This window comes from Hordeum vulgare, chromosome 3H (assembly GCF_904849725.1).
Source record: "Hordeum vulgare subsp. vulgare chromosome 3H, MorexV3_pseudomolecules_assembly, whole genome shotgun sequence".
Classification (NCBI taxonomy): domain Eukaryota; kingdom Viridiplantae; phylum Streptophyta; class Magnoliopsida; order Poales; family Poaceae; genus Hordeum; species Hordeum vulgare.
In genome coordinates, this window is record NC_058520.1 from 412,939,277 (window position 1) to 412,951,418 (window position 12,142).

The 12,142-nt window shown below is 41.4% G+C and overlaps 1 protein-coding gene across 1 annotated transcript; it reads right to left on the reverse strand.

Moving 5' to 3' along the window:
• Positions 1-1,090: 1,090 nt before the first annotated feature.
• On the reverse strand, positions 1,091-2,358 carry LOC123440068 (protein RADIALIS-like 3). Its single transcript, XM_045116658.1, has 2 exons — positions 2,003-2,358; positions 1,091-1,388 (listed from the first exon to the last, which is right to left on the reverse strand). Exon 1 carries the CDS (start codon positions 2,264-2,266, stop codon positions 2,012-2,014), a length of 255 nt encoding a protein of 84 aa, XP_044972593.1. The 5' UTR covers positions 2,267-2,358; the 3' UTR covers positions 1,091-1,388; positions 2,003-2,011.
• Positions 2,359-12,142: the final 9,784 nt, after the last annotated feature.

Consider the following 12,142-nt stretch of genomic DNA (forward strand, 5'->3'; position numbering starts at 1 on the left):
GAATAAAAAAACTCTCAGAAGAAAACATATATTTTTAATAAAAAAAACAAAGAAAATTAAAAATATCCGAAGAAAACACGCTCAACTTGCTTCAAGTAGGTTGCACCCGCATTACTTACCACGAACAATTAGCGGGCACGCCGACTAGCAGTGTTGGCTGCCTTCTTGGAGATCGAGTGTTTGATCCCTTGATCTTCCCCTTTTCATCTTTTTTTTCTTAAAAACACGAACTAACCTGGCCCAACTACTGTAGTCGCTTCGAGAGACCATCTTAAGACGAGATATAATCATTGTGTTAGTTTTGTGCTGGATGTAATAAAAGAGGCCAATACGAAAAATATACAATATACATGATATTGGCTCAAAATCGAGGGCCTTCGAATTTGGGACCCCTATGCGGTCACACAGCCCGCACAGGTCCAATGATGACCCTAAGGTATCTCATAAATTATTTTGACAACCTGTATGCATGGAAACAATTGTATAGTCTCTCGATACCACGTCCCACAAGTCCCGTGCGCATGAGCCTTTTAATCCATGCAAAGTGCCCTGTCTACGAGTAGTGAGGGGAAATGTCCCTTATATCCTTACCCACATCACATACCTCCAACAACTATATAATGCACACCCTATTAAGTTTTTAGGATTAGCAAAGCATTAAAGTAGATTTTGAGAGAGCTTTGTTCGGCTTATCTCCTCCTAGAGGATCAGTAATTCCTTCTAACCGAAAAATCCCCCATCTGGATTCCGAAGACCTCCATATCCTTTGGATTGAGGGAGAATTACCTCTCAAGACTCATCTCTCCAAGAGATTTGGAAAGAACCCTACCTATTTACTTTCACCTTTGTTGTTTGTTAGATTTGAGTTGTATCTCTCCTTGCTTGTGAGTTGAGCAAACTTGTAGTGTGAAACTTGTTCTCATGAGTGTCCTCTTGTGTCCCTCGTGTTATTTGAGATTGCCCTCAACTCCACATTGAAATTTTGAAAAACGGGCAACAACCAGGACTTGGTTCTACATCAGTAAGGAAAAGCATGTGTGCAAATGTAAACATCCGAGTGTTGAACCAGCTGATAGACAAGACATGTATATGGTACCAAGCACATGTTCATAAACATTACAAATAAGTACAGGAGATTTACATTACTGATGTTTACTCCGGAACTTATTGGGGAAGACTTAAAACTACATGCTATTGTCTGCAAGAGCAACCGCACTTGATTTGCTTACAAACTTAAAACCACAACATACACACACGCACGCACGCGCGCGCGTACACACACAGACATACACACACACACATGTTTTCTTCTTTTTATTCCAGGTAAACGCTAGATTATCAACCGGTTCTCCTCATTGCAGGAACTTCAGAATTCAGATGCTTCGCTCCTGAAAAAACAAAAAGAAAGATGTGTTGTGTAAGTCAACTCATCCCAAGCTCTGAAATTAAGAACCGGCAACCGATCTTTGCATTTCAAAAGGAGAAACATGCACCCATTTCTTTGGGTAGTTTTGCGTGCAGGCTTGGCAAAACGGATTTCATTGGTTACTTATCTTTGCTCTCTAATTGGGACATGCAGAGCTGCTTGCCACTTCAAGGGGTTAACTATAGTTATGCCCCTAAGGAGTGCAAATGACAAAGAGCAGATTGGCGCATCCATGCAGGCAAAGGTTCTGTGTTCTGGGCACCTGGTTCAGGCTCAAATTATGTGTCGCATGCTCGGATCCGCTTTGCTTGTGTGATGGACTAATGGTGCAAGGAGAGGAATGTTTGCAGTGCATCCGGAGCAGAAACAACGAAAATATCGACACCACTCACAAGTGGCATGCCTTTGATGTTTCATTGTCAATTGACAACGTTATCCTAGCTAGGACATGATTTACCTTATTATGACAAGTGCTTGAGATCAGCATATAGCTTTGAGCTAGGATCTGACACTTCACACTCGTATATACTCTGTATTTGTAAACATGAGACAAGAATCAGGTTGAGTTTTGGTTACCGCGATGAATCAGTTCCTGTACTTGTACTTGGGGAACGGGACCCTGCCAGACTCGATGAGCTTGATGTCTTCCTCGAGGATCTCATAGTGGTTGCGCACCTCGTCGGCCGTCTTGGTCCCGCCCATGGCGCGCGACACCTTGTGCCAGCGGTCGGGCGTGCCCTCGCCGTAGTTGGCGAGTGCCTCCTCGAACAGCTTGTTCTCCCTGACGCTCCACACCGCGTTGGCGCCGCCACGGGATGAGCTCGTAGACCCAGAAGACATCTCGACCTGGATGGGAATGAGGAGTAGAGTAGTATGTTTCTCGCACTTCAGAGCTACGATGGTTATGGTTTTCGTTTGATGATCGTTGTGGTGCTTCGTCGCCCGCTATTTATAGGCGCTTGGGGACTCGCCGCTCGTATGGTACTACTATCAGGATTGCCATCCACTTTGAGGCTAATTAATTCTAAACTTTTTGGATGAAGGTGCTTAATTTGGAATGTAGATTTATTTAAAAGCTTTAAAAATATCAATCTTTTTGGACGAAGGTGAGCCCGGTATATTAAAATAAATAAATCAGTATATACTTAAAAGCTTTAAAAAATATCAATCTTTTTTATACAAATACATATACATGGTAGTCAAATATGTAAAAAGGTTCATCAGATAATTCGGCTGTTTGCATGCTACACGAAAAAGATAAATATTTATCCCAAACACAACAAAGATAAAACACATTTAATATATGTATTTATCTTTTTTTATACGTTACATGAGAACATAAATGCTAGAGAAAATTTATACGCATGTATTACGAATATGTATCTATATATACTAAGGCTGGTCGTAATGAGAGTATCATAAGTAGTATCATGCATGTCAACTAGGCATATTTTATGAGATGACATAAAATTAAATGAAGAAAGAGAGGGTTGAGTATCATATTATGATACCGTATCATATTAAATGTTGTGCTACTATGTGTCATGCATGACAATAAATGGACTGTTATATGATACTAGCACATGATACTATGCATTACGGATGTAGTATCATATAGCAGTATCATTTGCATGATACTAATATATGATACTCCCCATTACAACCAGCCTAATAGAAAATGGCTCATTTGTCCCGGTTCAAGAGACCCATTAGCCACGGTTCTTGAACCGAGACTAAATGGTCGGGACTAAAGCCCAAAACCTTTAGTCCCGGTTCGCTTATGAACCGGGACCGAATGGTCTCCACGTGGCCGCTGCGGCGAGCCTGGGCAGGAGGTTCTTTCGTCCCGGTTGGTCACAACAACCGGGACAACATGACCTCCACGCATCAGCATCTACCCAGAGCTGGGGTTTTTGTTATTTTTGATCGGGGGAGGGGGGTTGGAGGGTTAATTTACTGGTTTCATATTGTCTTAGCTAGCTAATAGAGAGAAATGTTCTCTCTTTATCCGTACTTGGTCGACGCTAGCTACTATATATATAAAGAGAACATGACGCTAGCTAATAAGAAAATGAAGGGAACCATTTAAAATATTGAACATCTTTTACAATATAACATATTTTACAATGCCTAACATCATCTACCTAAGATCCAATCACAAATAGCTCACATGGTATTCTCCGTCACTAGATATGACGTGGTCAAGAAGGAATCCCGCCAATTACTCTTTAATTGCTCGTATGCCATCATCCGATAGGGGTTCATCCCGCTTCTTCCAGATCTAATTTAAAGAAGGGGGTCAATACATGCATATATATGAATAAAACTCAACACAATTGATGGTAATATATAAAATAAAATTAGGAATATTATTTACGTACTTCAAATTGTTCGTCAGAGATGCCCCGCCTAGAGGGCAAGAGGCGAATGAACTCGCATACGTAGACTGCACATTTGTCAGTCCCACCTACCCGGTACAAGCACTTTACGAGAATATATAGAGTTCAATCAAACTGATAAGCAATCATGATAATGATATATTGATGAAAATTTGAATTAATTAAAGATGTGCGTAACTAGCTAACTAGTACTACTTACTGGGGGGGTGCGTAAATTGCAATTCTTTGGGTATACCGTGAACCTTATTCGTGAACTTCTTTCAAATCCTGCCAGGCAAAGAAAATGATTACTTGATATCAGGAAATTAACGAAAGCTGCATGTCGGTATGGTCCCGGTATTGAGTGAACTTGCTTCTTGAGCATTGCAGTCATGTCCGCATAATACTCGGGATCTTTACATATCGAGTCTAAGACACTTACTTTTGCCGCGTCAAGCTTAATGGATAGAAGAATCCAGTGATAACTGCGCACACATATATAACTCATCAATTACATTTACTAATTAACCTCAAGTAAGCGAAACCGAGTATACAGAGAAGACAACAATACTCACCTGAAGTTGTAAGGAAAGAGTATTTCCCTTTTGTTTTGATTTACAAGCAACGAATTTAGCAACTTAACCTTGGTCTCTTTGGTTTCATTTCGTATCGACAATACAATTACCGATTCTGGGCTAATGAACCCAATGTCGAATATTCCTGCTTTTTTTAATTCGACGATCTTCAATCTGCATAATATATATAGTGAGGATAATTATAGATACATGCAATGAACGAGATGAGCTAGAGACTTAACTATAGAAGTAATACTTACAAACAGTAGGAAGTCAGGAGTTGTTTGTCGAGGGCCAGGTCATTGTATAACTGAAATAACTACTCAAATTCAACAAGCACCACTAAAGCTCTAATGAATTCGTGATCTTTTTTCACTCTCATATACAAAGCCGTTTTCTTCATGAAGATGTTCATGTACCACTCATGCAATTCGTGCATCCTCGGTGTTAGAGTAGGATGACCAGGTTTGACGAGAGGCTTACCGAGCATGAATTTATATTTTTCTTCATTTGTTACCTCAGCCATCTTAAAAATTACTGAATCGCTGACGTAATCACCAGGATTGGTACCGGGCAGCAACCCCGAGTGCGAATTTATAGGAGCATACCACATCACCTTGGCAGGAACCATCTTCCCGGTGCGCTGGCCCTCAATATCACCAGGGTCATCTCTTCTGATCTTATACCGCATTGCGCCGCATACCGGGCATGCGTTCAAATCTTCGTACGCATCGCGGTAGAGGATGCAGTCATTAGGGCATGCATGTATCTTCTGCACCTCAAATCCTGTAGGGCATAGAACCTTCTTCGCTTCGTACGTACTGTCGGGCAATCCGTTATCCTTTGGAAGCTTCTTCTTCATTAATTTTAGTAGCGAACTAAATGCCTTGTCAGATACACCATTGTCTGCCTTCCATTGCAACAATTCCAGTGTGGTACCGAGCTTTGTGTTGTCATCTTCGCAATTTGGATACAACCATTTTTTGTGATCCTCTAACATGCGATCGAACTTCAACTTCTCCCTTTAACTTTCGCATTCTTTATGTGCATCGACAATGACCCGACGAAGATCATCATCGGGCACATCGTCTGGTTCCTCTTGATCTTCAGCTTCCCCCCATTGCAGCATCACCGTATTCGGGGGGAGGGTAGTTGTCATCATCATCTTCTTCTACGTTGTCTTCCATCATAACCCCTCTTTCTCCGTGCTTGCTCCAAACATTATAGTGTGGCATAAAATCCTTCTAAAGCAGGTGGAAGTGAAGGGTTTTATAGTCGAAGAATTCCTTCGTATTCCGACAGACACTACATGGACAATGCATAAAACCATTATGCTTGTTTGCCTTAGATGCTTCGAGAAAATTATGCAGGCCATTAATATACTCGGAGGTGCGTCGGTCACCGTACATCCATTGACGGTTCATCTGTGTGCGTTATATGATAAAGTGTATTAAAAACTACACAAATCTTGATGAAAATGGAGCTTGGACAAGGAGCTTCTAAAGGAGAAAGCTTAAGTGTGGCTCGGGCATTTCATCGAACACCTCATGTGCATAGGAGGTGAGCTAGAGCACCACAAAGCTCTCCCACGGCCGGCCGAAAAAAACAGAGCAGTGCACTGCTCTGCTCGCGGGGGTATATATAGGCCAACCGTTGGTCCCGGTTTGTGGCTAGAACCGAGACCAAATGACAACCTGAGGTCCCGGTTCCAGCCACAAACCGGGACTACTGGTTGTGGGCCAGGAGCGAGGCACATTGGTCCCGGTTCGTGTCTGGAACCGGGATCGAAGGTGACAAACGAACCGGGACAAATGGCCCACGAGGCCTGGCCGACGCCCTGGCCTCACGATTCGGGACCTATGCCCACATGGGTCCCGGTTCGTGAGTGAACCGGAACTAATGGGATTTCATCAAGTGGACCAAAGCCCTCTTTTCTACTAGTGGTATACACTTTTGTTCAGATTTTATTAGTGTGTGGAAATAGTATTTTGATAAAAAAAATAACAGCCTCATTGGAGCCCGGGTGCTGCTATGCTTTTTCGCACGATCGATCCGTGTCAACGTCTCCGGTGCATGGCACTGCAGTTTGCAGAGGGATATTGCATAAGTATTAGTGTACTGTGTGGTGTTTGTGTGCTCGGGCTACATGGAACCTTTTTTTCAAAACAATCAAAAATAACATTTCAAAGTTTTAATTTTTTTGAAAAGAATTCCACATTGACATGTGGATGTATACTACACGAGTGTAAAATTCCAGGAGAAAATACATTGATTTGTTAGCTACACAAAAAAGTGAAAATTGTTGGTTTTTTATAGTGAACAATGCATATATTGTCACTGTTTCCCATGTGAGCGATTGTCTTTTTTGTGTAGTTCTCATGTCAATGTATTTCGTCATGAAAATTTATGAGTATGAAGTATACATCCATGTGATACTGTGATTTTTTTTCTAAGAATTTTGAAGCCTTGAAACTTTTGTTTGGATTTTGTTTTATAAAAACGAGCTCCAAAAGGAATTTCTAAATACTACGTTCTCAGTCGGGTATTTTAGTGGGCCGAACCAACTCGCTGCGACCAAAATGCACATTAACAATGGCAAGCGTCGCTAACGTTCGGCATGCAACAAATAATTAGCGAATAATAAGTGGCTATAATGGCTACGCAAAACTTAACATGATATCCGTGGTTGGTCAGATGAAGATGGAAGTTTTTTTTGAGAGAGATGAAGATGGAAGTTGAGGCCCCCTTTGTGCTGGTTGTGCTAGCGCTGTTATTCTTCATTCTTTTCTCTTCGCCTGCCCTTTGGGTGACATCCGTGCTTGCTCAAGACGCTACCATGGTTGTCATTGTGATGCGTGAGCTTTGGGCTCTTGGTGTGGTCTTGGTTCACCTTTGCTCAATGACGAAGCAATGATGCCTCCCAAACCTGTTAATCGTTTCGACCGCCCATGGCGGATCTACCAGTCAAGAATCATGTTTAGTTTGGCAGTCGTTGGTTATGGTTGATCCTGTGTTGTGCCATAGGGCTCCATACACATGTCGGTGGAGTGCGTTAGGTTGTTTGCACAGTCTTGGTATTGTGATTCTTCGACAATACCCCACATCTACTTGTGTCTCTCGTAGTGTTGGTCTTTCTGCATGCTAGCTAGGTCATGGCTTCTCCTGGGTGGCAATTGTTTTTCTCATCTTTTGTAACCTTGTTACCTGTATGGTTTTCGGCCCGGTTTCCCTCATAAACGAGGTCAACTTGTTTAGATTTTTGATCTGGTTTTCCTTATAAACTGGATCAACCAAAGCTCAAGCTATTACTCTTAGCTTTGGAAGCTTTTGAGAAATATATTCAGGTCGGGATCCTCCCCCCCGGTGATTGTTCAAACAAATAAATTAACATGATATGTCGGCTCAACCTTTCGAAGATGTCCATAAGGGTAAAGTATGCATGTATGTTTTCATAGGGATGAATGTATACATGTGTATACAAGCGTCTACGTTTGTATTATGTTTAAAAAAATGCCTATGGGTACATTGCTGCATGTAAGCGTCCATCGCTAGCCATGTCCAAAACACGACAATCAATATGAGTATGCATTTTTTTGAAGGGAAAAACCTCTTGGCACTTTATTGCAAAACCGACATAGTTACATCATTCAGTACATGGTTAATCAAGAACGTAGGTGGATCATTATCCCACAAATACATTGTATTATTGTCATACGCATGTCTGGCTAAAAAGTGTGCCAAACCATCGGCTTCCTTCGGACAGTACTGAAATTGAATCGATGATAGTCCATGAGCAATTTGGAAGCCATCTGCCATGATACTTGAGTATGGTGCCACTAAAATCACTGACTCCATTGCATGCATTGATGATCTCCAAACCGTCAGCTTCCACGATAACTCTGGAGCACACAATTTCCTGTAATAATTGGAGGCCCCGCTGAGTCGCCATAGCCTCCGCCGCTACAAGGTTAAATGTGTAATCAAACACTTTGGCTACCCCTGCCAAAGCTTCTCCCTTGATGTTCCGAACAACAGTCGTAATAGCCCCGGTGCCATCTTCAAAGAACGCTACATGTGTGTTCATCTTGTAAGTGTCTACATGAGGTTTCTCCCAATGGAATTTGCACTCCTGATGGTGAGTGGTCTTCATAGCGGAATTTACCGTTATCGCACTGATTGCAAAAGTTGTGCTTGATGGAGGTTGGACCCTAACTCCCTTCTTTATCTCTTCTCTCTCACCAAATATACCATACAACGACTGCCACAGTTTCTTGTAGCCCCAACTGCCCCAGCACCAGCAATTTCTGTCTAGGCCATCATAGGATCTCTTCTTGGACAACTGACCCTCACCGATCAACTACCAAGGCTTTCTCTATTTCATGTTCTAGTCCTAGTGCTTTCCAAACACTTCTTGCTCTGTCACATGTAAACAATAAGTGACACATATCTTCAGGCCCAGAATTATAGACCAGACAGTTTGAAGACACCTTGATGTGTCTATTACCTAGTACACACATACCACGAACAACCCCCCGTAGTGCACGCCACACACATATCTTGATCTTACTTGTCACCTCGAGCTTCCATAGTGCAGACCAAACAGGGTTTATATTAGATGTTCGTTCCTCTGCAATAATCCTCGAACCAAATTCATGTTCCTATTCAGAAAAAATAAGTTGACCAGACTAAGGACGCATATGTTTTTTTATGCCACGCCACGAAATCCTCAGTAAGATGTTTAGAGAGGGGTACTGCCAGAATCCTTTACACATCGATAGGAAGGAAGATACTGCGCGGGAGCTCCTCATCCCAAGAACTAGTCAATGGGTCAATTAACTCATCAAAAATGCGTAACAAAGTATTTCCTTTCCTTGTCAAAATCATTCTGTTTTGGCTTAAAGGGATCCATTGGTCCTCCCATATATTAATTTTCTATCATGTGTCCTGTCCCAACTCTCCAAATATGCCCCCTTCCGAATGACTGGATGCCAGCGACTATACTTTGCCAAGAATATGAAGATCCTTCCTTGAGTCCAGCTGTCAACAAATTACCATCCAGAGAATATTTTTCACAGAGTACTCTCGCACAAAGGGTCTCCGGGTGTGTCAAAAACCTCCAACTTTGCTTAGCTAACATGGCAAGGTTGAAAGCATGAAGGTCTCTAAACCCTATTCCCCCTCTATCCTTAGGAAGGCATAATTTCCACCATGCGAGCCAATGCATTTTTTGATCATCTTCACTATCGCCCCACCAATACCCTGCAAAGGCATCTGTAATTTCCTTACAAATCTTTTTTGGGATTTAAAAACAGCCATTGAAAATAGAGGGATAGATTTAATAATTGCCTTTAGTAAGATCTCTTTGCCCCCAAGAGACAATAATTTTACCTTCCAACCCTTCAGTCTATTCACGTTTATTTGCACAAGATGTGAGGAACTGACACTCCTGTCTAGACCCACCATAGATAGTAGTCCGAGATAAGTATTTGAAATAGCTTCAGTCATGATGTTTAATTGTGCACACACTTGGGCTTTGACTTGCACTTCTACATTAGGGCTGAAAAAGATACTGCATTTAGCTTCACTCACTAGTTGGCCAAAACTAGCACATTATTCATCCAATACTTGTTTAAGTGAGGTTGCATTAATCATATCTGCCTTCATAAGGATTAGCGAATCATCAACAGAAAGTAAATGAGAAACTGATGGCGCATTTCTGCACACCCGCACACCTTCAATGTCACGAACCTCCACTTTTTGAGCCAAAGCACTGGATAAACCCTCTGCACAAATGAGAAATAAGTATGGTGACAAGGGATCCCCTTGTGGGAGCCCCATTTAGGTATAAAACCCTATGTTTCCTGATCATTATATCTCACTTGTACTTGAACGAAGTAACACATTCCATAAGTGAAGTAGCTTTATTACTGCCTTCGTGCTGGTTACTTGTGAGTGGAACTTGAGAAGCTACTAGAGTTTGAAGAGATCCATTAAGCTCTATGGAGTAGAGTAGACTGACTCAAGTTCGGTGATCGAAACACAAATTATTTTCGTAATGTCGCGTATGTCCGTCAAAAGAGAAATGAAGCAAACGGAAACTCGAACAAGGGGTCAGCGTATTTAAACCCAGTCATGTCTGACTGTTTTGCTCGATTGTTCTCAACTGAGTTTGATGAGCCTAACCCAGATTTCTTGTAAAAGTGGTCTCAATGGTGACAAACAATATGAATGATGATCTACTTAAGGCCTATATGGCCTAGGAGGTGAAAAACGCCATGTTTTCTATTGGTGATACTCACCATGTATGGATGGTTTGCATGCTATATTCTTTAAAAATGTTGGCATATAATTTGAGAGGAACTCACGAATGAAGTTTTAATGCTTTGCATAATAAGAATGTCCTAGAAGGATGCAATGATACTACTATAGTGTTAGAGTGTGTTTGGTTGCTGTCCTCGCACAAAGGTGCCTGACGTGGAGGGTTCCCTGAAGTATGCGTGGACCTTGTTTGGTTGCTCGCCTCGTATTTTCTCTGCTAGCCTGGCCTGGACTAATGTACAAGAGTGATTAGCCTGACCAACATGTAGATACACAATTAGCCTGATCCAAGCGACCATGAAGGAAAGTATGGACACAAAAAATCGAGGTGCCTGGAGAGTACAAACAAGGGGTTGGAGTAATTAAAGAACTCTGACGTCTCAGTTTACAAGTCCAGCACATGTATTTATGTCGTCAATTTAACCAACTTAATGAGAGGTATATATTACAAAAAATATATCATTAGAAACTTTAGATGTTCTATTTTCTAATGATATAATTTTTATGTTAAACAATATATTTTATATAAGTTACATTGACGACCTAGGTACACGTGCATGCCTTTTAAACAGTGACAAAGGGAGTACTAGTTTAATAATCCTGCATGTTCGGGGAGCGAACCAAACACCTTATATCTCACACAACTTGGTTAGGCAAAATTTTCTCACTTTTCAGGTGTAGGTCAGGCATTTATTTTTGCCTCGGGTAGAGACCAGGTCACGAACAAAACACACACTTAATTCCTAAGGTTGAGAATCCAGTAAATATCTCCTAGTATAGGCCTATTAGTCTTTGCAATGTATTATATCAGGTCATTTCGAAAATGATAGATCTAATACTAAAGGTTATATTGGAAGGAGTGATATCCTTAGTGCAGAGTGCTTTCATGCCAGGAAGGCTAATAAATGACAATGTGCTCATAGCTTATGAGAGCATACATACTACTCAAAATAAAAAAACTGGAAAAGTCAGATATTATGCAGTCAAGCTCGACATGCATGAAGCATATGGCCATGTAGAGTGGATCTTTCTCGAGAGAATAATGAGGATATTTGGTTCGTGATGATTTCATCTCTCCGGTGATGACCTGCATCAATTGTGTAAATTATAAAGTCAGGTTCAATGGACATGAAACATATATGTTCACCCATACTAGGGGCCTTCGTCAAGGTGACCCTATACCCCCTTATCTATTTTTATGCGTAGAGGGTTTACCTAGTGCTTTGGGTCACAAGGAGGAGGTTCATGGAATTGAAGGTGTGAGGGTGTGCAAGAATGCACATTTGTATCCCATTTACTTTTTGTTGATGATTTCCTGATACTTATGGAAGAAAATATGATTAAAGCAACCTCATTGAGACAAGTACTTGGTGAATACTATGCAAACTTTGGAAAGTTTTTGAGTGAGGCAAAATGCAGTATCTTCTTTAGCCCTAATGTTAATG